This window comes from Lissotriton helveticus, chromosome 4_1 (genome assembly GCF_964261635.1).
Source record: "Lissotriton helveticus chromosome 4_1, aLisHel1.1, whole genome shotgun sequence".
Classification (NCBI taxonomy): Eukaryota; Metazoa; Chordata; class Amphibia; order Caudata; family Salamandridae; genus Lissotriton; species Lissotriton helveticus.
This window is the reverse complement of record NC_136063.1, coordinates 1436604447-1436632355: the sequence shown is the minus strand read 5'-3', so window position 1 is coordinate 1436632355 and position 27909 is coordinate 1436604447. Positions and strand designations below refer to the sequence as shown.

Sequence of the window (27909 nt, the reverse complement as noted above, 5' to 3'; positions counted from 1 at the left end):
CCACAGAGATAAAAACTCCAATACAAGCTTCCCTCTTAGATGCCACCCATTGGGCAATAAAAGACATTGGAAGCCACATTCCTAGGATTAGAACCACAAGACCTTCAGGGGAAAAATGGTGTTCCAAATAGAAATTAAGGTCACTCCGAATGCCCAGATGGCGAGTATCCTTTTCAGACCTGATCTTGGATTAGCAAAAAAGTTCAAAAAGAGCATTTATTGATTCAGATGGTGATCTGACAGACATTTATGAATAAAAATAAAAAGGGTCTTAAGAACTATTTTACCAGCGTGGAAAACCATACAAGTGTATGGTACAGAAAACCTCTACAACTCAGCCAGCCAGCAAGCAGATTGATCAGCAGCCAAAAAGCAGGATTACTAAGGCTTATAAACGGATTATGAACCAATGGCATAAAAATAACATTGAAACATGATGGCTGTCCCTAGATGATATTTGTTTAGGAGTCTATCAAAATACTTTTCATCAACTTTGTTATGGAAATAAATAAGTGCCTTGGTTTTGAAAAGGAAACTATACTTTTCAGAGAATCTCTATGCACCTATTCCAAAAATGTTCAGCCTCAGGGTGTGACCTATTTGCCGGGTATGGACGGACTAATAGAGCAGGCCAGCTACGGCATTAGGAAGTTTGGTCATTCGTTTTGTCCACACACCAAGGACAACATCTTGGTCAATTTTTTTTACTTTTGCTGCTTACAGAAGGTATCATTTTTGGTTGGAAGATCCAATGAGCTCATGTACCAGGTTAACATGCTCTTATGTAGAAAGCAAAAATGAGCAGCACAGCACCCGATGAGATGTGAAAACTGAAATAGAGTGGAAAAGTCAAACAGGATCATCCAGGTTGAGAAGGCCTACGCAGCATGTGGCTCAACCATGCACGGGTGCTATGCCCAGGAATCAGATATAAAAAGATTTAAAAAATTATGGGGACAGAACCGACAAATAGATGAGTGGGGGAAGGACCATGATAAAGACTAAAATAAAAAAAAGATGAAAACCTGTACCTAAAGGAAGACTTGAAACAAAACTTGCAGAAATGTATTTAAAATAAATGGCATTTGCCAAGCTGATATTATTTACCTGATAAATGAAGTTCGTTTTGAAGTTTTTGTGGAAACAAATTATACAGAATGGCTTAGTCAGAACTTTTGTTGTACAATGGTTTTTACTCAAATTCAGTGAGAAACGTAAAAAAGAGGTCCCAAAAGGCTTACAACAGAGCTAGGAGGTTGTGTTCGCTCAATTTTCAATGGGAGTTCCTTTAGACAATTTCAAAGTGAACCAGGTGGTTTTGAGCCATGCGGTTATAGTGCGCGTGCAAGCCCACCCCACAAACAGATTAAGAAATGAAATCCTATAATATGAAATTCATAGAAATTCCCTCAGGTAAGCAAAGAGAAGATAATTATGGCGTATCTGCAAAGGAAGGTTAGTCAGGCTGAAAAGCCAGGGACTGGTGACGCACAGTCTGAAGTTTCCATTTTCAGTCTCCATAGTAAAGATACACACACCCATAAACACACACATATAATGTTTAGAGTAACCAAATTGCATTGCTACATTACCTCAGGAGCTACGGATGCAGTAATCCAAGATCTTCAGAGAGAAGGCGGAGTTACCACAACTGGTCGACTCAGGGGAGCCAGTGTGTCTTAGTCACAAGGTACTTTTATGACCATTAAGCCAAGATGCTACTTCATAAAAAGCACGGTGTGATATCAAATCAAACTTTGCAAAAAAAATTATTCTCCAGCCAAATTAAACGAGTGCTGTAGGTTGAGTCACAAGCTGAACAAACACAAGGAGATGACGGACGGAGCGCCAAAACCTTTCCGACACTCACCACCAGTCACAGGGTTTAATCCATCATCGTTCTTTAGCTCACTTCGCCACCTCAGTTCAGACCCAGCTATATGCAAATCATTCTTGACCCTGTCCCTCATGGGAACAGTCCAGCCCGAACTACCAAGCCAGGTCTTCCCTGAACCGGAAACAAGCATCCTGGGTCTGGTTTCGGGCTAACAGCCCTCATCAGCCAGGCTAGCTTGAATCCAGAGGCAAAGTGAGCAAAGGACCCACATCTGGGCATACATTGCCAACTTAGGGTGAACAAAGCAAACACAAGGAGAAGATGGACAGAGGGAGGAAACTTTTCAGACCCTCACCCCCAGTTACAGATCTGGGTTGAATCCATCATCGTTCTTTAGCTCACTTCACCACCTCAGTTCAGGCCCAGCTATATGCAAATCAGTCTTGACCCTGTGTCTCATGGGAACAGTCCAGCCCGAACTGCCAAGCCAGGTCTTCCCTGAACCGGAAACAAGCATCCTGGGACTGGTTTTGCGCTAACAGCCCTCATCATCCAGGCTAGCTTGAATCCAGAGGCAAAGTGAGCAAAGGATCCACGTCTGGGCATATTCTGCCAACTTAGGGCAAACAAAGCAAACACAAGGAGATGATGGACGGAGCGCTGAAACTTTTCAGACACTCACCCCCAGTCACAGATCTGGGTTGAATCCTTCATCGTTCTTTAGGTCACTTCGTCACCTCAGTTCAGACCCAGCTATATGCACATTAGTCTTGGCCCTGTGCCAGGCCAGTGGATTCCATTCTAGAGGTTCACTGAGTGGAATGCAGCCTTCCAAGTGATTCCTACAATTGACCTGCACTCCTCCCTTGGGCTCTCACACGGATATGATTTAAGGGGAGGAGTGCAGCGTCTCCAATATGAAGGTGTGGATCTGTAGCACTGCGTTTTTCAGGTGACTCATGCAAGGTGCTGCATCAGAGAGACCTGGCCTACTGAAGCTGCGCATTACACAGAAACTTTAAGCACCAAGTGCAGAGGATGCAGTCACACCACAACTGGTGTGGTGAGTAATCAAACATTTAGCACTGGGCGGGTGGAGCTGCCGAGCAAGCTTGAAAGTGGAGCCCAAAATAGAAAATGTTACAACATTCATCACTTACAAGCTTTATGACTGTCACAATTACTAATGGCACACCTGCTTCAGTTTGTGAATGAGGATTTGTGCATGGTTGGACCTCTCCTCACACAGTGTACCATCAACGCATTCACCTGGAGGCCGGTCTGCAGCTCGGAAACCATCTTTGGCTCAATGTGCCCAGACCTTAGCCCATTTGCCTGCATGAGCTGAGAATATAACCGACATCTATGGAGTACTTAGAAAGTTACTCACTCTACTCTGGAAATTTAAGGGCCACTAATTAGTCATAAAACATTTCCAATATTAACAACCTGAGCGCCACTCAAGTAAGAATAGAATCTGCCCACTTCTGCCACTTCATGGGTGCCTAAGGAAAGTGTATGCTCTATCTGGCGAAACAAAACAATAATAATGGCATATTTCTTTGCTAATGACCTGTTCCCGATTGGTCAACCTGCCAGAATGCCGACTGAATCTGATTCTTATCAGCCTACACCCCGAGAAAGTTCTGACGGTCATCATGTCACTTTGAAGGAATGCATATACTTTACAACTTAATAACAACATGCGCACGGTCACACTCTCAAAAAGCATATTTACGGGTTACACTTATTATCTAGGCAAGGCAACTGCCGCTCAGACCAAATTGAAGTAAAAGATCTGAGAACACAAACTTACCTCGTTTTGGGTTCGCAGAGCAGAAAACTCGCTTTTCTCCAAAATGATCATATCCTTTTTCACCGAAGTAATTTGGGACATTACTTGCTGAAGAGTTATCTCCTAGAGCGAGATAAAAGAGACCAACTCACGTCAAAGACACAGGTACTTTATTTGGGGGGGGGGGGGGTGGAATCAGGAAGTTGTGTGTTGTATATTTATTTATATTTATTGAAATTTGAATACAAATTCTTTTCTAGGCCCCAAGAGTAGCTGCAAGAAACAAAAATACCTGTAACTTTATATTTACAGCTCTGGTTATTTGATGGTAGTATGGAAGCATATCTAGAATAAGCACTCACTAGTTCGTAAAGAAATGTGACAAAGAGAGAATCTTACCATATCTTTTCTCCTCATTATTGCATTAAATGGAAGTACATTGTTGCTATTAAGATCAAGCAGAGCATAGTTTACACAATTTTTCTCAAAACAGTACACTTATCAACAACGCCATACAGGTAGGTACAGTCGTCTTGAACGTTTGCACAACCTCAGCTAGTGCTACTGGTTAAGCCAAACTCCTGAGGACTCTGGCCCCTTAACTAATCTGACAAGGCAACGTTGCAGGGATTCTGCTCAGGAACAGAACTATGCTTGGGACCACAGAATGCTGTCAAGTAGGCACCAAGTCACAATAAGTACCACCTCGGCATCCCTGAGCCAGAGTCTGACTAGCTATAGTGTCTTACTTGCCCTCCTAACCATATCCAAACAGACAAGTGTGTTGACACCTCAGAAACAACACTTCTGACCCTCTCAGGGATCACAGTAATAGGGAACCCCCTTTTGCTCTGAAACTGTTACCCAGCGCTAACGCGCATTTGTGCATTTGTATTTTATAAACTATTGGGCTGGGGCTTGTCTTACCTGTCTCCTCTGCTCTGGACCCCGTTCCGCCCCGGCATTGTGCCGTTTGTGCGGAGGGTCGCAACATCGAGCACCACTTCCTGCCCTACCCCACTTCTGCCCTGCCTCTCCCTCGCGCAGGTCAGCGGTCTAGTGGCTCACTTCCCTTTTGGATATAATGGTGACCTGGTGGAAGCGCAGCGGACGAGCGCAGCGGACGAGCGCAGCGGGAGCGCCGACTTCGCGCCGAAGTTGCGCCAAAGTCGAGCCCGTCTGCGCCCCTCCGCGGCCGACCGGGGCTAGGGGCACCCCACTCTGCTCAGCTGATTAGATACACTCCATCACAGCTTTGCTCCTACTGGACCCCTGGTACCATTCCTCTCACTGTATTCAATCGTGTGACCTCCCTTGGTTTGTTTACTCCGTCTCTTTGTTCTCCTCCGGAGATTGTTACCCAGTTGACACTTTTGCCTTCTACCCTACCCCCCCCACCCCACCCCCTTCCTTCAATCCTCAAATACCGGTATTTAACATCTCGGCTGCCCTACTTAACACCCGGTCAGCTGTTCAACACCAGTACGAGCTATTTGATTATATTGACACGCATGAACCTGATCTCTTGTTTTTAACCGAGACCTGGTTCAGAGCGGACTCCCTGCCCAATGTTCTAGCTGCATTGCCCCCTTCACATTCTGCCATCCGAGCGGATCGGCCTGAGGGCAAGACGGGCGGAGGAGTAGCCTTGATAGCTCGTGCTGACTTGCACTTTCAGATCCTTCCCTCTCCTATAATCCCTGAAGTTGACTACTTGGTAGCGCGCTCGACCTCATACCAAACCCCTTTGACCTGCGTCCTTGTCTACCGCCCCCCTCAACTCACTTCATCTTTCATTCCTAGTTTTCAAGATCTCCTGGCTACTCTGGCGATAAATAATTCGTCAGTCTTAGTCCTAGGGGACTTTAATTATTGGCCTAACGACCCCGCCGAAACCTCTTACTCCAAGCATTTCAATGACCTCATGATTAGCCTCAACTTTGTACCTCACATTCATAGCCCCACTCATATTCATGGTCATGCACTGGACCAAATCTGGGCCCTAAATGTCCCTACAACGCCCCCCACCATCTCTCCCTGCCCTTGGTCGGACCATTCTCTCATTTCCTTTTCCCTTGCACTATCCCCTGAGGTTAAGCCCCCGCTCCCCAAGAATACCTGGATCAGGAAATGGGGCAAAGCCGATATGCCGTCCCTCTGCTCGTCCTTGTCCGAGTCCAGCCCTGACCTCTCAGGCCTTGCAGCCTCAGACCAATTGGAATCCATCAATAATTGGCTGATTCAATCGGGCGACGAATTCGCTCCCCTGAGGCGGATTACGGTTAAGCGAGCCCATGCAGCTAATAGGTGGTTCCACTCTGACCTTAAGGTGAAAAAACTAGCTGCACGGAGAGCTGAGAGAGCTTGGAGGAGAGCCTATAGCCCTTTACTGAAATCTGCATACCATTCTGCCTTACAGACTTACAAAAAAGGCATTCTTGAGGCTAAAACAGAATACTACTCAGGAAGGATTTTAGAGGCAGAGTCCCAGTCCAAAGAGATCTTTGCTACCGTCCATGAATTGGCAGCATCCGATAGAGTCACGACAACAGTCCCTCCCTCTCAACATCTCTGCGATTCGCTAAATGAATTTTTCATCGAGAAGGTCGCACAGATAAAAATTAATATACCACCTCCTTCGCTAACCTTTGTTAACCCGCCCCCTCTACTTCCAAACTGGCTAGCATTCCTCTGCTGACCAAGGACTCACTCCTCCCTCTGCTTCGACTGGTGAAGTCGGGCTCCCCCTTGGATTTTGGTCCCGCCCATGTTTTAAGAGAGATCTTCTCGGCCTGTCCTACCCCTCCCCTCACGTTTCTGAACGACTCACTAAGCAATGGTGTGGTTCCCTCCTCTCACAAATCAGCAGTCATCATCCCGATCTTAAAAAAAAACTGGCGCTGATCCCTTGTCCCCAGCTAATTACCGCCCCATCTCCCTCTTGCCCTATTTGGGAAAGATCTTAGAAACCCACGTCACGAGTACCCTGAGCACTTATGTGGAGGCAAATCATTGTCTCTCCCCTTGCCAGGCGGGCTTCCGACCTCTACACTCCACAGAGAAGGTAGTGATCTCAGTGATGGACGGACTCCGTGAGGGTATTGACATCAACCTCCCGCAAGCCCTTGTTCTCTTGGACCTGTCCGCCGCTTTTGACACAGTGGATCATTCCATTCTTCTCACTCGTGTCAGGGCGGCGGGCATAGAGGGCTCTGCCCTCTCCTGGCTCAATTCCTTCCTGTGTGACAGGGCACAGGCTGTTCATCTTGCTGGTTTTACTGCCTCCTCACGAAAGGTGGAGTGCGGCGTCCCTCAGGGCTCTTCCTTATCCCCTCTTTTGTTTAATTTATACATCTATCCCCTTATTTTTTCATTGCAGCAGCTCGAGGTCACGGTGTTTAATTACTCCGATGATCTCCAGCTTATCTTTAATCTCTCTCACTACCCCTCCTCTGTTCAGAATTTTCAAACCGTTATGTTATTCATCCAAGATTGGATGAACTGCAACCACCTTAAACTCAACCCTGACAAGACAGAGCTGGTCTTGACAGGAGGTGGTTGCAGCCCCTGGTCCCCCTCGTTTTGGCCCCTTCACTTGGTGTCCCCCCCCCTCCCGGTTCCTAAAGTTAAAACCCTTGGGATCTTTCTCAATTCCCAACTATCTGTAAACCCCCAGGTCAGTTCGGTGGTTTCCTCTTGCTTTTTTTCCCTCCGGATAATTAGGAAGATATCTCGCTTCTTCTCCCTCCCGGCACTGAAAATAATTGTGATGGCAATGGTGCTCTCGCGCCTTGATTATGGGAACATAATCTATAACGGCGCACCGGCCTATGCCATACACCGATTGCAGCTAGTGCAAAATCAGGCTGCTCACCTGATCCATGGGCTGCCCAAATTCCATCGAGCAACCCCACTGCTGAAATCATTGCACTGGCTACCTGTGAGGGAGCGGGCCTTATTTAAACTAGGTTGCCTCACCTTCCAGGCTAGGATGGGCACTGCCCCCGAGTTTATATGCTCAGCCATCAAACCCTACCTGCCGGGCAGAGAACTCCGCTCTACCCACATGGCACTCCTGGTCACACCTCGCTTTAAGAAAAAGAAAGCAGGTGGGGCGAAATTTGCGGTCCTTGCTCCTGTCTTCTGGAACTCCCTCCCCATGACACTCAGATCCGCAACCTCCTATTTGGAGTTCCGGAAGAATCTGAAAACCTTCCTTTTTTCCAGAGCTTTTGCTGCCTAACCTGCCCCTCTTGCTGCTGTTGCTAGTAGTAGCTCCTATAGCGCCATGAAACCGCTGGGTATAAGCGCGCTAAATAAATGCTTTTAAATTCAAATTCAAATTGCTCTCCCACTCGTCCACAATAACATATAACAGAGACAAGAAGGAAGTTTGTAATGTTTATTTAAACTATTGTGCTCTAGAATGCAGTATTTGTGCCACAATCAGAAAACAAATGCTTAACAAAAATACCATCAGCATGGTCAGTAAAGCCCGGTCATATTAGAAGACAGATAAAGCCTAACCCCAGTCCCTTTTACAGAAGCGGAATGATTATACATCAAAGATCTCTGGGATTAGCAGCGTACCCATACCGTAGCATACATAGATGGACGTTCTAAATCTCAGGTACAGCTGTGATCTTCTCTCAGAACGTCTGACTAGGCACATATGCTCACAAACAGCTGGCCTCATTTGTTGTGTCTAGGTACTAGTGCCTGACCAGAACGCAATAACAAGGGACATTGTTGTTTGACCTTATCTGCTGTGCTCAGACTAAATCCCAGGAAAGAACAGAACGTGAAAACAGGTTTGTGCGAAAACAACTGCAAATTCTGTGAGCAAATACAATGTGGCACAGAAATAAACATGTTTATATAGTAACGTGCGCAAAGCAAATGCGGCCTGTATCATGCACTGTTAGGCTAACACAAATGTCACCAAATTCACAATTGTATAGGTTGCTTTGGTTTTGAAATGTGTCCTTTGTTATATTATATTGTTCCCAGCCCTGAAGAGTCACAGGTAGCGACCTGTTGACGAAACACGTGTCGGCTGGCGTTGGTTCTCTTTCAAGAACATTTCTACATAAAATAACCCTCATGAAACTACCGGTGTCGACTAAACTATATTTTCAATTTTGTATCAACTTTATACTTTATACGTGTGCCCAGGACTTGTACAAATACAATGTGGCACAGAAATAAACCTGTTTATATAGTAACGTGCGCAAAGCAAATGCGGCCTGTATCATGCACAGTTAGGCTAACATAGAGAAAACTACAATGGGCAATGCACTGAACACGACCGTAATAAACATTTTATTTATTAGGATGCCTGAATCGTCTGTCTGAAGTGTTGTACCTCGCAATGGTATATTTTTGGAGGCAGTTGAGTTTACCTTAAAGATTTGGCAGTGCTAAGTAATCTCGGAGTAATGATGACACAAACACCTCCACATCTCCCCCTCAGTCCTCCAATGATGGTATGTTAGTACACAATTAAATGGCTACAAATAGAGGCATCTTTGTGGTAATGATGTCTTATGACAACATACTGGCGAGTGGGCAGGTTGCATTTCTACATAGCCGCGCGGGACATTCAGGTATCACTCTGGATATAAGAGGGTTTCAAGTTTTTGATTAAAAGAAAAAACAAAACAGTTCATTCCTCAGTAAATAGACTGCATGGTGGTTGGGTTGTAAGTGAATGATCATGAAAATGGCCGATTCCTACAATACACTCATCTTAAAGCCTGCTTGGTGTCTTCTTCAGAAAGGTCAAGCGAGGCCTATATTTATTCGCCAGTCGGGAATTTCCAGCTTGAACAGCAAACAACTCCTCATGTCACAGACCGGATTCAGGGATGGTGTGACCCATCAATAGGACTGCTCTTTCTGTACTTGTGAGAGAAATACTTGAACGAATCCAGTCCTTGAATTTATTACGCATGAAGACATTTCAGTGTATGGACCCCGACACTGACAATCAGGCCGACAACCCTTTTCCATGATACCTGTATATCTAGGCCGAATTGAGCCAGTTGACATTTCTGGGCACTGCACAGGCATCATTTACCATCTACAAGGCTAGTAGATGTGACTGTACTAGAATATCATTCGGGTTGGTCTGTAGAATGTTCATGTGTATTTCGATGCCTTTGGCAAGCTCCACCCATCAACCTTTATTGGTTGTCACCATGTTTCAACTTTTTAATATTAGTCCTCACATCAGAAATTGCTGTTTTGTGATGGTGGCAGTAGTGGGTTCACTGGTCTCGCTAGAGCCCAGATGGCTACTTTTAATGATTAGAAGTGACTCAGACTGGACTAGGCACAAGGAAATCTGGCTGGCACTGGCGGCAGGGGTGGCAAAAAGGAATATCGCAAGGGCCTGGGGCTCGCGGACTCCGCCCCAGTGGGACCAATGGGTGCGAGAAATAGACTGGTGCCAGAGGGCCGAAGAAACCATCTACAAAAGCAGAGGATGTGCCAAGAAATGGCGGATAATTTGGGGGCAAAGGCGGAAATACAGGAAGAGAAGGGGTGGTTTGGGACTGTAGTACCAACTGTCATTTGTCTCACTTGTGCCATCAAAGGTCCGTCATTGTCCTGTGAACTGCGGTTTCACCGCATGCACTGTGCTAAATGTCCTGTATTGTTTGATGATATGAGCAATGTTAATAAAAAGATTCCTAAAAAATTTTTTAAAATGCTATTTTGAAGCCGCGCTAAAAACGCACCTTTTGTGATCATATTCCTCCAATTTGCTGGGTCTCCTTTAAGCTCTCGGTGAGCAGTAACTTTCATTGATTTATCTTTTCTACTTCAGGAAAGTTACTGTTTATTAACTTCAATAACACTTAGATAATTATGCCCCCCACCCCCACCAGAAATACCTTGTATTCTTCAAATATGAACAGCAACTTCTGTTACTGCACAAAGAGGAATTATGAGTCGTGGACTCAATTTGCAACAGCTGGGTAAATTTTGGCAGGCCAAATCTGATGAAAGTTATTGGGGTAAATATATCTGCAAAATACTGGACCTGCACATATTGGTGCAGTAAACATAACAAAAACCAGACATGGGAATTTAGGTGTGATAGGGAGCAAAATACTGAACACATGAATTTTGAAGTGGTATGCACCAAAATCTGAATGATATGCCCCATTAGGCAGACACAACTAGTAATAGGTGTTAATTATCACACATGATAAAGTCCGAACACCTCAATGTTGGATTTCACATGCCAAATAATTATTGAATGAATGAATGAACGAAGGGAGACTTATACCGCGCAACTTAGCCCAAGGGCATCAATTATTGTGTGCAATGGGGCACTCGTAATGAGGCCCTAAGCTTCCTCCACTAATGTGTTGCACCACTGCATTCTTAAGGACTCAACAAGAAAAATTGCAAAGCTCCAAGTAAGAGATCAAAGGGGAATAGCACATTTTCATGGGTGCCGCCAGTGAAACGCCAAACACAAAGGGACTCTTCTTGTTTGGGCCAGCGGGCTAGAAATAATGCTCAACCCACTCACAGGGAGTACGGCCAGTACTCAATATAACCAATATTGTTAAACTGCAAGACATTTACCGCTAAATGTAAAATTCCTACGTTATTTTACTAACGACCAGTGAACAATCTAGAACATTGCAGTACCACAAGGCCAGCACTTAATAGTGAAAATAACTTATCAACACGTCGTTTCCAGAGGTTGCCATGTTCTAAGGCTGAGTCCACCCTGGGCTTATACGCATGTTCATAAGGATGTAAAAACCACTGTAAAGTAACAAGCTACTCTGCTGTTTTATCCTTAGACAATTAGCCCACTAGATTTCTACTCTGTATGCCATATTGCTTTCAGAACATATTATCGCCCATACAGTTCCTCGTTCCCAGGACATGGAGTGAGATGTTACCCCTCTGCCCTGCCTACCATGGATGCCACTTAACCTCTCATGCAACAGACACACCTAAGCAAGACAAGCGTCATGCAATCTACCCACGTATACTGAAGACCATGTAGACCTCTGAATACAGGATTTCACCTCCAGGGAGGTCACTGCATCTTTCTGAGGATAGAAGGCCCCATCTATCTGCAACAAAAGCCTTCATCACCGAGATTTTGATACCCACAGCTCCACATACCACTTCACTTCAATCACCAAGATATGGACTGACCTGAAAGATTACTCCCTAACTCAACGTTCCTGCATCTCCTTATTTGACTCCTGCTCCTATACCTTACTGGTAGACTTGAATCAAATTACTGAGCCTAATATAATAATTGTCTTGGCAAGAGCGAAACCTAAAGATTGTCCTATTCAGCCTCATACTCTCTTTATAGCAAAATTCAGCTTTCCTCTTTTTCCCCATCTTCTTCTCCTATTTAATGCTTTGCTCTTGTCCAGAATTTGAACTGCCTCCTATGTATCAGTTAGTGTCCTGCCAGGCAATGCTAAAAAAACCTTAATTGGGTGCGACTGATTTATCTAATTTCCATCCGATCCCCTTTCTCCCTTGGTTAGCTACAATTCTATAATGTGTTGGTTTCTCTCAACTGTTCTCTTTTCTAACAATATATTTTCCTGCGTACAATTTGGATTTTGTCAAGCCTATTCTGCTTAGGCTGCTTTATTTTCAGTTTTTAATCTTCTGCAGCATGTTCATCATTGAGAGGTGTGGCTCACTGGTTAGAGGCGGCAGACCCGGAAGCAGAGAACGGCCCGGGACCAGGGTTCAATTCCCGACGCGGCAGGGTCGTGGACCAGGGTCAGTGGACTCGACAATTCTCGCCTCGGTGCCTACTCTAACCAGGGATCACACTCGGCAACTCTGGGCATTAAGCTTGCCTCATCTCTACAACGGCCCCCCACAGACGCCGGGGATGCCTGGTTTCACCTTGGAGATACCCAGAAGGGACCATCTCACAGGGAAAGCCAGGACGGGTTCCCCAGGGGTCTTCAGCGCCGGGACGCTCACGGGCAGCTGTGCGCTTTACAAGTCCAACACATTTACATTACAGCCTGTCCTTTATTTATATTCAGTTAGGCCTCTCTGCATTGTTTGGGTCAGGGTTGACTTTGGAGAACTCTGCTAAATGAGATTTCTAATACATTATCCAAGGAAATCTTGTATTCTGCCAATGGCGCTCTCACAGTTCAACACCCCAAAGACTCCATTGCCTACTGTTGCTCTCTAAGGTAAGGTACCAAGCAGTTCAGATTACTGCAAGGAATTCACATTCTAAATGTTACTGTATGTAGTAATGGTTCAGTCCGAATAAGTCGCTGCTTTGAATGACCACAGCTGGCGAGAAAGCATAGGTTCTCATCCAGGCACAGGTTTTGAGAGGACAGGTGCAACCCCTTGGGCACCTGTGATCTTCCAACTATTGTGTTCTAAAGAAACTCCGACATAACACCAGCAAGTCCTTGTCCATCTCGTCTGTTGCACAGCAGGAGTTAAAGGGCAGCATCCTGTTCTGCTGTTCGTGACGTCAGACAAACTGACAGGAGAAAGAAACACTAACAAGGTTGCTTTCCCTCGCATTGCACACAAGGCGCTCTGCAGCCAAAAGGACTTGACATTAAACAACAAGCCAAGGTCCCTCTCGCCCCAGATAGGACTGTTGCTCTTTCAGATCCAGGAATCTTAGAGTGCAGGACGATTCCAATTTCAGAGGAAAAATACAAAATTACAGAAACCATCCGTATCCATGAATTGCAAGGTTCCTCGGGGCAATGTTACCTTTTAGTACAGAAACTGTCCATTTATTCTGAATGGCAAAAAGGATGTGGTGTAAGAAACAAACAATAAGCCCGATTAAAAATTAAAAGTTGAAACTGTAAGGACGGTCACATTACACTGATAACTGCAGAGGCACAGCTGTTCGAAAGTGTTTAGTAGACAATAAAGGACCAGGAGAATGATCTGTTGGGAAAGAGCTCTGTTTGCCATAACTGTACAAATGTAAAAAATGTAAAAAAAAAAAAAAAGCTGTAGTGTTTAAGCGTTGGTTATCACGACCTAGGGAAAGAGTGTACACTCCTATACATTTTACGCAAAATATATCATGCTCTCAATACTGAGTTGAGACGATGCTTGTTTCCGGTCCAGGGAAGTCATGGCTTGGCAGTTCGGGCTGGACTGTTCCCATGAGGTACAGGGTCAGACTGATTTGCATATGGCCATGTCTGAACTGGGGTGGCGGAGTGGGCTAAAGAACGGTGATGGATTAAACCCAGATCAGTTGACTGGGGGTGAGTGCTTGTATTGTCGGCGCTCCGTCCATCACCATCTTTGGTTTTGCTTTGTTCGCCATAAGTTGGCAGGGTATGCTCAGACATGAGTCCCTTGCTCACTTTGCCACTGGATTCAAGCAAGCCGGGCTGTAGACAGCTGTAATGCCAGAAGCCGGTCCTCGGAAGCTTGTTTCCGGTCCAGGGAAGGCATGGCTTGGCAGTTCGGGCTGGACTGTTCCCATGAGGCACAGGGTCAGACTGATTAGCATATGGCCATGTCTGAACTGGGGTGACGGAGTGGGCTAAAGAACGGTGATGGATTAAACCCAGATCAGTTGACTGGGGGTGAGTGCTTGTATTGTCGGCGCTCCGTCCATTACCACCTTTGGTTTTGCTCAATACTGAGTTGGCATTCTTGGTGTTTGTGTTTATTATCCATCCGTGCTCAGAATGCAAATCAAGTCCTGTACTCCTAAACAAAGTAAGGAAAAAATCTAGATTCAAGAAAAAATGTGGAGGTGAATGCTATAACAAGCAGTGGCAGAACCCAAAGGTCTGCATTAGCTGCCAGTCTTTTGGCTTTCAGGCTGTTTTTAGGTCGTGCCTGTCGTACGCATCGCGAAACGCTGACGCCAGCGAGGGTTGTGGACTTGCCTCGGAAGTGGGACAGGAGATGGTCAGCAGGAGTACAGGGTCATGGTGGGGTGGAACAGTATGACCGGGATGAGTATCTAGGGGGCCGGTTGGATTTCAGTGGGCCAGTTGGGAGGCAACAAGGTGAGAGTGTTGTTTCTAGGACGGGCAGGAGTTGGGGTCAAGCTTCCGCGGCGGTAGGGTCTAGGTTGGTTTGGAGTTATGTTGATGAAGGGAGGTCGTATTTACCAGTGGCGAGTACGGGCAGGATTGTGCAGTCAAGGCGGATAAGAAGGCGGTCGGCGGGCACGGTGGTGTCTAGTTGGCAGGGGCCAGAGTCCGTTTTTTTTCTATTAGGGGTCCCAGCATTTCAGTCCAAACTTGTTCTTTTCAGGATTCAGATCAGCGTGGCGCAGCAGACTCGGTAGGGCGCGGTTCGGCCCAACTGCGCAGAGGTGAAGGGAGGGTAGAGCCTTGCGCTGCACTTTCCATACCACTGAGGGATCACGTCGCGGTCAGCACACAAAGGTCAGGCGCGACGTTGCTGGCCCCAACGAATAGCAGGTCTAGGTGGTCTACTTTACCGTCGGCTATGGAGCTTCAGAGTCAACGCTTGGGGGAGTACCGACGGGTACAGTCGGCTCCCCAGCCAGGAGGATGCCCAGAGGCCTTGAGGGCCAGTGTTGGTAATACGGGGTCTGGTAGGACCCGTGAGGTTGAATTTGATAATGAGGGGCTTCAAGTGGTGGAGCCGATTTTGCTTGATTATGATGATGACAGCCCCGAGGAAGGGGAATTGCAGGATATGGAAGGAGGAGGGCGCTCTCACGTATCTCATAGTGTTTTACAGGTTTCAGGAGTGGTACAGAAGCCAAGGAACAGACGAGAGCACAGACCCTTGGTGAGGGCTCCTCGGACAAGGGACAGAGTGGAATTATGGGCTCGGCAGTCGGAGTCCGGTGGAGCAGCTTCTTTAGAGCCAGGTGAGACAGCTCATACACAGGCCAAACCAAAAATGGTGTCTGTGGGGACTGGGGTAGAGGGGGTCGGGGGGATGTTGGAGGGGAGATTGCTCAAAGGTAAATATGTTAAGGACGCGGGAGTGGGCACTGAGGATGGAAATGTGGCCTTGGGCAATAAGGTGGAGAGTGGGACTAATACTGATGCAGCCGTGGGAGTTAAAGAGCCACTTGATAGTAAGGAATTAAACATTAAAAAGCTGCCTTACATGGGGGTAACCAAGCCGTTGGGTGCTCATTTAATGTTGGCAACCAAGGAGCGCATTTGGAAGGGTGAGTATGTTGAAATATTGAAACTCCTGCACAGGGAGGTTAGGTCTAAGGAAGGTTATAAGGAGGAGGAGCATGAATTGGCTAAGCGCCCTAAAGTGCTGTTGACTATTGAGAACTGGACGGCAAAGTTTTTAATTTATGCAAGCGTATATTGTGAGAAATTCCCGGAGCGCAGCATGTCTATATTTAAATATATGGATGTGATTCGGAAAGAGCAGATTACTGGAGGAGGTTATGCATGGGCGCAATACGATGTGGAGTTTCGGGCTCGGATGGCATGGAATTCTGAAGCAAAGTGGGGGGAGTTAGATACAGATTTATGGCAGCATACCATGGGAGCGGCTGCAGGCGGCAAGACCTTTTTTTACAGCTAGCGGGTTGCCATTAATTTATCAGCCCTTTCAGGGGAAGCCCACCTGGGGTGGGGTGGGAAGCGGAGCGGCTACACAGACTGGAATGGGGGCATGCTGGGACTTCAATAAAGGATTATGCACTAGGGAATATTGCAAGTACAGACATGAATGCTCCAACTGAGGTAAGCGCCATCCCCTTGTTAGATGTTGGGGACCTAAACCGCAAGGTAGTCAGCAAGGGAATCAGACAAGTGCAGGTACTTCTGGCACCTCACGGCAATTTCAGGGGGGACGAGGTGGGAGAGGGGCGCAGGGCCCTGGGCCAAAGGGCTCCGCCAGTTAGGCTGTCAAAGCTTGAACATGCAATACGGGAGTATGAGGATGTGGGGGTGAAACAAAAGCTTTTGGAGGGTTTTCAGTATGGATTTCATTTGGGCAATCAGGGACCAAGGCAGAGAAAATGGGCAGATAACTTAAAGTCAGCGGCGGAGCATAGCGGGGTGGTGCGAGAAAAACTGAGTAGAGAAGTGCATGAGGAAAGGATGGCAGGCCCTTTTGATGACTGGCCAACAGAGAACTTGATAATATCACCTATTGGAGTGGTGCCCAAGAAAGAGCAAGGGCAATACAGGCTAATTCAGCATTTGTCATGGCTGGAGGGGTCTTCGGTGAATGATTTCATTGATGAGGAGGCTGCCTCAGTTTCTTATTCCTCGGTTGACGTGGCCATGTCACTAGTGGTGACTGCGGGCGCAACCGCAGAGATGGCAAAATGTGATATTAAGTCTGAGTTTCGGTTGCTTCCAGTCCATCCAGATGATTGGGATCTTCTGGGTATCCATTTCGAGGGTAAATGGTACGTGGACAAAGCATTACCGATGGGTTGCTCCATGTCATGTGCTCTATTTTAATGTTTCAGCACATTTTTGCAATGGCATTTCACGCACTACACAGGTCACACCTTGGTAACACACTATTTAGATGATTTTTTCTTTGTTGGTCCCCCGGGCTCCGCGGAGTGCCAGACAGCTCTGGACACTTTCCATGAGCTCATGGAGGACATGGGTGTGCCCTTAGGTCCTGAAAAAACAATGGGACCCGCTACAGTTTTATCCTTTTTGGTTATTGCAATTGATTGAGTGGCAATGCGGGCTCGCTTGCCGGATGACAAAAAGTTGAAAATGCTAGAATTGCTGGTCAGTATGCTGTCAAAACAGAAGGTGAAGGTGAAGGAGATTCAGGTGTTGCTGGGACATCTTAACTTCGCTTGCAGGGTGGTCAGGGCAGGGAGGACTTTCTGTAGGAGATTGGGTAGAGCTTTGGCTGGTCAGCATCTGCCTCACCACCGTGTCCGCATGTCTGTGGGAGTGAAGGAGGATTTGCGTATGTGGTCCGTTTTTCTTACTTCCTTTAATGGTGTGCCACTGGTCAGAGAGAAAGATGTGCAGTGGGATGTGCAAATGTTTTCGGATGCAGCGGGCAGTGACGGTTTTGGCCTATATTGGCGAGGCAGGTGGTGTGTAGAAAAGTGGCCACAAGACTGGAGGGATGGAGGGAGGAGCATAACATTTTGTTGAACTTTTCCCATTGTTAGTGGCATTGACCCTTTGGGGGGAGGAACTGGCACACAAGAAGGTTCTTTTTCGGGTGGACAACATGGCAGTGGTCGAGATCGTCAACAGGCAGTCAGCTAGAGATGAACAGATTTTGAAGGTAATGAGGGTTTTTGTTCCTGGCTGCCTGAAGCATGACATTACATTTCGAGCTTTGCACATTCCTGGTGTGGACAATGACATAGCTGATGCTTTGTCTCGTTCGCAGTGGGGGAGATTCCGTGGGCTGGCCAAGGAGACGGACAGGACACCGACCCCAATGCCGGAACATCTGTGGTATGTAGGCAACGTCGGGTATTACAACTGGTGGTAGGTTCTTTGTCTGCGTCCACGTGAACAGCATATTCCCTGGCATGGAAGGAGTTTTTGGCGTCTGGGGCATGTAGACGGAAAGAAGCTTGGCGTCGTTCTGAAGATGTAGTTCAGTTCATTTTGGATCTTATAGAGAGAGGCCTTTCTCGGGTGACCATCGCAGGGAAGTTAGCAGGTATCTCTTTTATGAGGAAACTCTTTTGGGGTTATTCTCCTTCGGCTGGCGAGGTTGGGAAGAGAATGCTTGAAGGTTGGGCTAGGGAGCGGGGAGTTGTTCAGTTTTCCCGTGCTCCCCTCTCGTGGCAGAATTTGGCTCGTTTGTTGGAAGTTTTACCTTTGGCTTGCAGGAATGACTTTGAAGCTTGTTTGTTTGCCGCTTTGATGGCATTCATGTTTTTTGGGGCTTTTCGAGTCTCAGAGCTATTGGGTTCCAAATCAAAAAAGGGAATTTCTTGCCAAGAAGTGTTTTTCTCAGAAGAAGGTGTGCATATTTGGCTTTCTAGTTCTAAAACCGATCAGAGGAAGATGGGAAAAGGGATTTGGTTGGAAGGGAGGACTCCTAAGATTACGTGTCCATTGTGTTTGGCCCATCGCTGGAAGACATTGTCAAGGGGGTCAGAGTGCGATCCCGTTTTTCAGCACATTAATGGGGCGCCAGTAACAGCATACCAACTGCGCATGGTGTTGCGTAAAGCTTTGCAGATGATTTGGTTGGACGGGGAGCAATATGGAACTCACTCTTCTAGGATAGGGGCAGCGACTGAAGCGCAAAATAGGGGATGGTCTCAAGGGGAAATCATGCGGTTAGGGCGCTGGTCGTCAAATTGTTTTCAGCGTTATGTGAGGGGCAACGCGGGGGAGGTGCATGCGTCATCCTCTTTGCTTTGAGATTCATTGTATTTTTCTCTTTACATGTTCTGTGGCTGGACCCCAGTCTAAAGAAGTGACGGTTTGGATAGTGGGGCATTCGTTCATCAAATGGGCCCAGGTTCAGGTGGCCCAAAGTTATTTTGGAAAAATGTTGGGTTTAATGACCAAATGTTTAATATTGTGTGGAAGGGAAAAGGGGGTATGCTTTGGAGAGAAATCATTCCATGTTTGAATAAGGCGATGGTGAGGGGCCCATGTCCGGATATTTTATTGATACACTCGGGAGAGGACGATCTTTGTGGGGTAAAAGGTGTGGTCTTGCTGCGGGCTATAAAGAGGGATTTATCTTTAATTAAAGAGCGATGGTCTGGTTGCCATGTGTTATGGACAGTATTAGTTCCGCGAAGGATCTGGATAGGGGCGGTGAACCCCAGAGCCATTGACAGGGCCAGGAAGAAGGTGAACTCAGAGATTTCAAGGTTTTGCCGTCAGTTGGGTTTCGGGAGAGTGTTACACCGGGATATTCGCTTTGAGTCAGTTGAGTTCTTCCGTGACGAAGGAATTCATTTATCCAGGTTCGGAATGGGTCTTTATTTGTTGGAGATCATCAAAGTTTTATCTAGATGCTTGAATGTTCAGAAGTGAGTTTTCAAATGTTTCCTACTGTGGGGGGGGGGGGCAGAAAGGGGGGTAGTTTCCCTCCCCCGTCTTTCTGGGTGGCGGGGTCTATTTGTTTTTGGGCAGTTTTGGCAGAGGTTTGTTGATTAATGGGTAACTTGTGTTATCGATAGGGAAAGGATAGGTTGGTCGTTTTTAGTTTGGTTACACGTTTTGGGGGATTTGACAGATGTGAAGGGGCAGGCATGGGAGTTGGTTAACGAAGGGCTTGTATTAATATAAGTTATAATGGTTGATATGGTGATGTAATGTTTGAAATGTTGTATTGTATGGGTGGGGACGGGGTCATGAAAATTTTAGGGCGGGGGGCTGGGTTAGGGTTGTTACGTATTTAGTGAGGCTTAGTTTTGGAAGGCTTTTTGCAGAGGTTTAATAATATGTGATGCACACCTGTTCCAATAAAAGCGCCCTTTTCCACATATTCCTTGTCGTGGTCTGCTTCACCCCCCCTCACACCTCCCTCCCAAGGTATGGGGGTAGGTTGTGGCGCATTTTCCTTTTATTCTCCTGCAGTGCGGTCCTGTTCTACACAGACTCGGCATGGGGATTGGAGTGGCGGTGAGCACTTGTGTGCCACTTTCTATTTTTTCTGCCTGGCGACATGCATTGCCCTTGCCCCGCGAGTTTGGTCCCACCTGGCCGTTCTAGGCGGCTTTGCCTGGGAGTCCGGCTGTAGTGGACTCAGGGGCTCCTTGGTGATGGACTCGGCCGATTTCTTTGTTTGGGCATTCGCACCTCCGTGCAGGCTCTTTACATGTTTTTTGTCCTGCTAAGCAGTTCTGTGTTGCTTGTTTTTGGGGGGGGGGAGGGGGTAGAAGGGGTCTTTGTGGCATGGTGGCGTGCAAAAGTATTTGGTAGGCACTTCTCGGCACGAGGCCCCACCCCCTCCTCACACTGTGAAATTGTTCTTCAAGTTGGCAGGAATGTTTAAACCATTAAACTAGAGTTGAGTCAGTTGATGTAAACCAGAACTACAGACCCCAGAAGGCACCATGTTAATAAATGAATGCCCAATGCTGAAACCTGATGACATGAAGTTCACTGGCAGCGGTACTTTAAACCCCTCACTCCTCCGGAAGTCTAACACTTAATTCGATCTTGCAGTTTCTTTGGGTTTCTGTAGGCTGTATGGTAAAAATCAGTGGGGTGCCCGAATTTAAATCCAGACACCCACCTTTCTAGCAATAAAGCTTTACGGCAAGTGATTAATTGATCACAGCACTTGTGGGTGTTTTTTAGGCTTTTTTGTAAAATGTTTTTTTAGCACGAAATGGGTGCTCCCATCATAATGGATCTGATTTCGAGGTAAAATATAGCACTAAATGTCAGTTTGGCTTATATGTTGTGGAATTTGACTTAATTACACAAAATAAATTTTCAGACACCCCTAAAAATATTAAAAGGGGAACGCAGAATAATATAATTATGTGGTGAGAAATTGGAATTGATTTCACGCACTGTTTTCAGTGTTGTATTTTAAGACGAAGACCAGTGGCTTCGTGGGTTTTAATACATACAGAGACCAGAAAAGAATCCTTTTGTAATGGGATATTTGTTTTCCTGGATTTCTTACTTCGGAAAGGCGAATCCCTTTCCCTGTGTAATATAACTGCATGAACATATTACTGCCATCTTAATGAGGCCTTTAAGAATATTTACGAAAGGCGTTTTCCATTCTCGTCATCTCCTGGTGTATATATACTTTGACGTATTACTCATCGCTCACAGGTGCAGTCAAAGTGGTAGTTTTAGGAAAGAACTATGTGTTCATCTGTTCCTCAAACTTGCGTCCACATCTTGTGCCAAGTTTGAGGAACAGATGAACACGTTAGAAAACGAGTTGTTTGTGGTCGTATTTTTTTTATTTTTATTGAATCCTACAAACTAGCTCACATCAATGACCGCTGTAATTCTCTTGTATGTTTTCTCCCTTTTAAATGATTGATTTTGTGCATTTGCTATGCATTTTTAAAGAATTTTGTGTCTACCTCTTATATTGAATTGATTTTAAGCTTTTGAAAGTCTGCAATATTTGCTATATGGACTGTTTTTAAAAAAAAGTTTGCGACAAACATTTTTAGTTAACCTTGTAGTATCTGGCTCATTCAGGATTGGGGTTATGAGTGCTTGCTTTGTGGGTATCCGTGTGTAGAGCTGGTGGAAGACCAGTGGTTGTTATGTTATGTTAATTTTATTTATATAGCACGTTAACCGCATGCGTGCAGGCGGAATTCCGCTCGCACGCTGAGATTTTGTAAAGTGCATGTTACGTGACGAGCTGGGCTCGTCATGAGCGTGCGAGGAGGCTACCTCATGACGAGCCCAGCTCGTCATGAGCGTGGAAGGGGTTAATGCCCAAGGGCGTTCCAAAGGGAATTATTTATGACTTGACTGTCTTTCATGGAGCCCTGTCCCTTTGGACTGGGGGTCCCTCCCATTGCATTTATGGACGTTGATATTATACTGCGCTTCATACAGCATGGTCAGCGCTCAACAAATAATAAAAACTGCCAGACGCAAGCCCAATCTATTTTTGGTTCCCTCGCATTATTAAAGTTTGAGCTATTGGCATTGCTAAATAATGCAACAGCAATAGCTCAAACTTTAATACTGTGAGACCTATTGCATTGCAAATGCTTGTTTTGTTTTGTCATAGTTTTTGCAAACGTGTATTATTAGGGATGCTGCCTAGCATTCATAAATCTAAAATACAAACAAAACCATTGGCTACAAGCAAAAACATGTTTTTAGTCTCAAAAAGTGCACATTGCCATGGCACTGAAGATAACTTCTCTGTGTGATTTGTATTATGAAAGATCAGAATGCCATCCCTTGCAGTGAAGTCAGCCAATAAATGAAGTGGGCTGATCCACTGCCGAGGATGTATGTTGTAATGTCCCATAACAATGGATTAGGAGGGCTGTCTGAAAGCCACTAGGAGTATGGAGCGAAGAAAAAGCGGAGCAGTTTGGAGCATGGCAGCCCGTCTGGAAGGAAGGAAGTAACCGCGAGGACTAAGACAGCAACCTTGATCTACGAGGCAAGAGAAACCTGGAAGTAAACTAGTACCAGGAAATTTACATTATTGCCCATCCTGAGACATTTCAGGCTCAGAACGACAACAACTGTTGGAAAGCTGTAGTGTCCTACACAAAAGTAAAGATGCCCTGATGAATACCTTCACCCAAAACACTTTTTTTGGTCCTCCTTTGAAGGTTGAAACGTGTCAGCTTTTGTTTTCTGCAAGGTCAAGAGTAACCATATAAGAAAAGTGCAAAGTCTGGACTTGAGTGAACAAGTGTAGGTATAGAGTCATTTGATCAATAGTCTGACCTCTTTAGGACCCATAAAGTCACCTGGCATCGTGGATCTAGTTACAATAGGTCCCGATAATGTATAAATAATTGAAGGACAAAGGTTATTTTTTCATGGCAATTATGTGTTTCGTGTAACACCATATGTAATAGTATATGTTGTGTCATGCACTGACCATGTCTTCATTCGTGACTTGTAAATATTGTTATATGTTTCTCCAGTGTTTGTGTACATTTTTAATGAGGAGCATGCTGTAAATATTGATTCAGAAAAAACTCAATGAGTATAAGAGAGAGTTACAAAAAAAGAAACCAACGAGCCCAGTGTTAATAAATATGAATTCTGAAGACATTATAAATAATGTTTGATTTGGGGTGGGAGAGGTATTCTTTGTAAGACTATGAGTATACTAGACATACAATTTTAGTTATATCAAAAGGTCATGCCTAATGGCAGACATTAAATAAAAATAATAAATAACTACCGTAACCCAAAGTTTTTCAGGGATTCCTGGCACCGCTGCTGCTGAATGCCAGGCTTGCCGAATATCAAGGCAGACTTCAACCACCTGCATGTATGTCTCAAGTTCTGTAGTAGGGGATCTCTGTGTATAGTCATAATCTAGTGAATAGTCCCGCCCATGTGCGTGGACCCCGGAGCAATCAAAAATAATCTCTTACATTGTCAAAAAATGCAGAAATGCATAGACACTTAAGAGAAAATTTTAAAGAGATAATGCAGCCTAAAAAGGCTACACTGTCCAGTACTTCAACTAGAAATTCCACCATAAAATCCACAAAACAGCAAAAGCCTGTACAGATTTCCATTGCTTTAATAGCAAACTCCCTCAGGAATGATAGAGAGAAGAACCTGGACAGACAAGCCCCATAGGCTGCCATTATGTGGCTCAAAACATGATACTGTGCCTTTAAGAGAATCTTCCAGAACCTTCTCCCAGTATCCCAGAATGCATAGCAGGTCCAACTTACTTTCAGTTCTTTTTTCCGGCTCCTGCAAGCAGGACCCTGGAGCATTGAGCTCTCCCTTTTCAAGGGTTTTGTTGGTGTTTTTTCACTAAATTCGATTTTGTGTACTTTTAAAGTACTTTGGTGACTTTCTTCTTGGTTTTCTGCACTCTTTTGTTGTCCATAATGCCTGCATTATTTGACAAATGCCCAGAGTGCTCCAGGAAGAAGGCCAAGTCAGACCCCCATGAGGTGTGTATCCTCTGCCTTCCCTCTTCCCACATCCCAGAGGAGTGTGTGATCTGTAGAGGCTTCTCTGGCAGGACCCTGAAGGACAGGAGGAAGATCAGACTTCAGGGACTTGAAGAAAGAAGACTGAAGGCTCAAGGTGGGTCTGGAGGGGCTTCTGCTGCCCATGCTGAGGCCTCTGGGGGGCTCCCCAGGGGCCGGAAGTCCAGCAAACGTCCAAGGTCTCCGTCTGGGTCTGTTGCTATGACCACGACGTCGAGAGGAAGGTCCACGGCCAGTTCCCGGTCTCCCCAGGGCTCTGGGTTGAGAAAACGTCGCCCGTCGACGGACGTATACAGGCCGCCATCGAACCCGGTGTCGATTTCCTCGTCGCCGGCGTCGAGTGGACGGCATCGGAGGGCCCGGCGTCGGCGACACCGCCGTTCGCCGTCGAGGACGAAGACATGTCGTCGTCGAGGGGATCCTCGTCGTCGAGGTCGCCGTCGAGACGGAAGAGGTCTCCGGCGCTGAAGAAGTCGACGTCGAGGCGGTCGAAGAGGTCGGCGTCGAGGCGATCGAAGAGGTCGTCGTCGAGGCGGTCGAGGTCGCTGTCGAGGCGTCAGCGCCCGTCGTCGAGGTTTAGAGGTTCGTCCATCTGGTCGGGGTCGACGTCGAGGCATAGAAGCCGGTCGACGCCGAGGAGTGTGAAACGGTCGACGCCGAAGGGCCGCTCGACGTCGAAGGAACCACGGTCGACGTCTGAGCACCGGTCTTCGACGTCAGGGGGTCGTAAGGACAGGCCTAGGACTGTGGGGGGCTCCCCTCAGTCAGGACAGGATGGTGGCTCGCCGGGAACGGCGTACTCTGAGGTGTATACCCCTAAGAAGACTGTTGCACCGCCTCCTCTTCCTCCTTTGCCTAGGGGTCCTCCTCCGAAGGCTTAGACTCCTCCTCCATTGCCTCCTCTACCTGCTCTTCCGTCAGGACCGCAGGCCCCGGTGCCGGGTGCTCCTCCTCCGGTTCCACAGAGATCGGTGTCGATGCCCAGACTTCCGACACCTCCGAAGAAGACTCCTAAGTCGAAGGTTCCTCCTAAGCCCAAGACGTCCGACCCGGGGAGGCCGGCGGAGCGTCCCAGACCCAGGAGATCGAGGTCACGCTCAGGGAGAAGGGACAGATCTAGGAGTGGACACGGATCCTCCTCGAGATCCAGACATCGCCATAGGAGGCATAGGTCCAGGTCGCGTTCGGCCTCTGGGACCCGTTCCTATTCACCTACATTGTCGGATTCGCCGGAGACGAGGGTGTCTCCGATAGATGACATTGGCACGTTCCAGGAGGTTCTCCTGCGAGGGGCGGCGAAGTTGGGGATCAAGGTTACGGCCCCTACGCCCTCAACTTCTGTGATCTTCGAGACGTTGCATACGAAGCACCTGTCTCGCCCCCTACTGCCTTTGGTGCCAGGACTGGTTGAGCCTGCTGAACAGCTCTTCCTTACGCCGGCGGTGGTGAAAGCTGCCCCCTCCAGGCTTGTCAAGAAGTACAGGGCTCCAGAGTCGGACCCGGCCTTCTTGCGGAAGGACCCGGTGCCGGATTCGGTGATTGTGACGGCAGCTCGGAAACTACATGCTACCTCCCCGTCCTCCACTGTGCCTCCGGATAAGGAGAGTCGCTGGATTGACTCTGCTGGACGGAAGGCGTGTGGGACGTCCTCCACGACGATGAAGGCCTCCAGTGACTCGGCGTTGTTGGGACGATACGACCGTGCACTGTGGGATTCCATGGAACAGTTTGCAGACCTTGTTCCGCGCGACAGGAAAGAGGACTTCATGGAGATCGTCCAGGAAGGGATGCTGGTTTCGAACCAGGCCATCAGCGCCGCGGCGGATATCTCCCTGCTGGCCGCGCATTCCCTCTTTAGCCACCGTGGGGAAACTCACTGCACTTGGCATCCTACGCAAATCCCCCTCCCTCCACGACTTCTGCACCCCCCCGACTGTCCCTTTAAAGAACCATATCTCCATCCGGGTATTATATTTAAACACCCGTTCAATGGTGAGACATCAGGCAGACATCTTCACCTTGCTGACGCAAGAAAACCCTGACCTACTCCTGCTGACTGAGTCCTGGCTCACGGAGGATTCTCTCCCCGACATCTTGGCTGCCCTTCCCCCAGATTATTTTATCCTCCATGCTGATCGTATCGCTGACCACCCTGGTGGCGGGGTGGCGGCTATCATTTCAAAACGATTTCATCTTATTTCCTCGTCCTCATTCGTATTATCACAAGTTGAGAACCTGATTATTAGTCTGGGAACGGAAGCCGGGGCTTTCTCTTTTGCCCTTTTATATCGCCCTCCTCGACCGATGCCGGATTTTGCAGAGAAACTATGCAAACAATTGACTGCTCTTCTGCCATCATATTCCAGTTTCGCCCTCTTTGGGGATTTTAATTACTGGTTTAACGATGTCAATGCAGGGGCACAAGCCACGGCATTACCCGAGACCCTGACAAGTCTGAATCTGAGTCAGCATGTTTCTTCACCCACTCACGTAAAAGGTCACATATTAGATCAGGTTTGGACTACTAACTTAACCCTTTCCCAACCTTCTACACTTCCATGTGTGTGGTCGGACCACTACATAGTCGACACGACCATCACTCTTAGTGGGCGGACTAAGGCCCCCATGATGGCAGGTGGCTCCTCACGCAAATGGAATAAACTCGACTCTAAGGGATTTTTAGCAACCCTGGCCTCTACCTGCCCGATCACTTCCCCCTATGATGATGTTAACAGGATGGACACTGACATCGGTGGCTGGTTAAAAGGGGCCAGCGACCAATTTGCCCCAGTAATTAAGTTCCCCTGTACCAGACGTCCTAACGCCAACCGGTGGTTCTCTGATAACCTCAAGCAATTAAAGCTTGAGGTTCGCCAACTGGAACGTATATGGAGGCGGGATTATTCCAACTCATCTAGACAGAGATATGCAACAGCTCGCAGAGAATATAAATTAGCTATTCTCTCAGCTAAATCGGAGCATATCTCCGATAGAATCCTCTCAGCTACTAATAAATCTCGAGAGGTGTTCAGGATTATGAATGAGTTGACTACTGACGACAGGACTCTCCCAGCCCAAACACCGACTAAGGAGACCTGTGAGGCCCTTAATCTTTTCTTCATCGAGAAGATTATTAAAATAAAAGACTCCATTATCCCTGCCTCACAGCCGTCATCACTCCTCGACGCTTCCCTGAATAACCCTCTATCCTTTACTCTGTTCCCTACCCTAGACGCCTCCACTTTAGCGAAATTAGCCACCCGTGTAAGATCGGGGTCACCGAATGACCACTGTCCTCCCTCGGTACTGCGGGACATCTGCCTTAAGTTGCCAGAATGCATACTACCTCTCCTGAATGCATCCCTTATTTCTGGCACAGTCCCCAGCTCCTTTAAGGAAGCAATTCTGGTGCCGCTCTTGAAAAAGCCAGGGGCGGATGCTGCTGAACCCTCTAACTATCGACCAATTTCCCTGTTGCCCTATTTGTCAAAACTCCTCGAAGCCCATGTCACCCGGTGTTTTTCCAACTTCATCGAGAGTTCTTGCTTCCTCGAGCCCAATCAGGCCGGCTTTAGGCCGGCCCACTCAACGGAAGCTGTTATTCTGGCAGTCATGGATACCTTGAGAGGGAATGCAGACGCCAAGAGACCACAGGCCCTTGTCCTTTTGGACCTGTCTGCCGCGTTCGACACGGTGGATCAT

General features: G+C 47.0%; 1 protein-coding gene across 1 annotated transcript in view; it reads right to left on the bottom strand.

Annotated features, from left to right (window-relative positions):
• The window catches only part of MCUR1 (mitochondrial calcium uniporter regulator 1), a 237300-nt gene that overhangs the window by 129983 nt on the left and 79408 nt on the right, over window positions 1–27909 (bottom strand). Inside the window, exon 4 of the mRNA XM_078687987.1 lies at window positions 3654–3755. Within this exon, the coding sequence (XP_078544113.1) occupies window positions 3654–3755 (102 nt within the window). The remainder of the gene's footprint in view (window positions 1–3653; window positions 3756–27909) is intronic.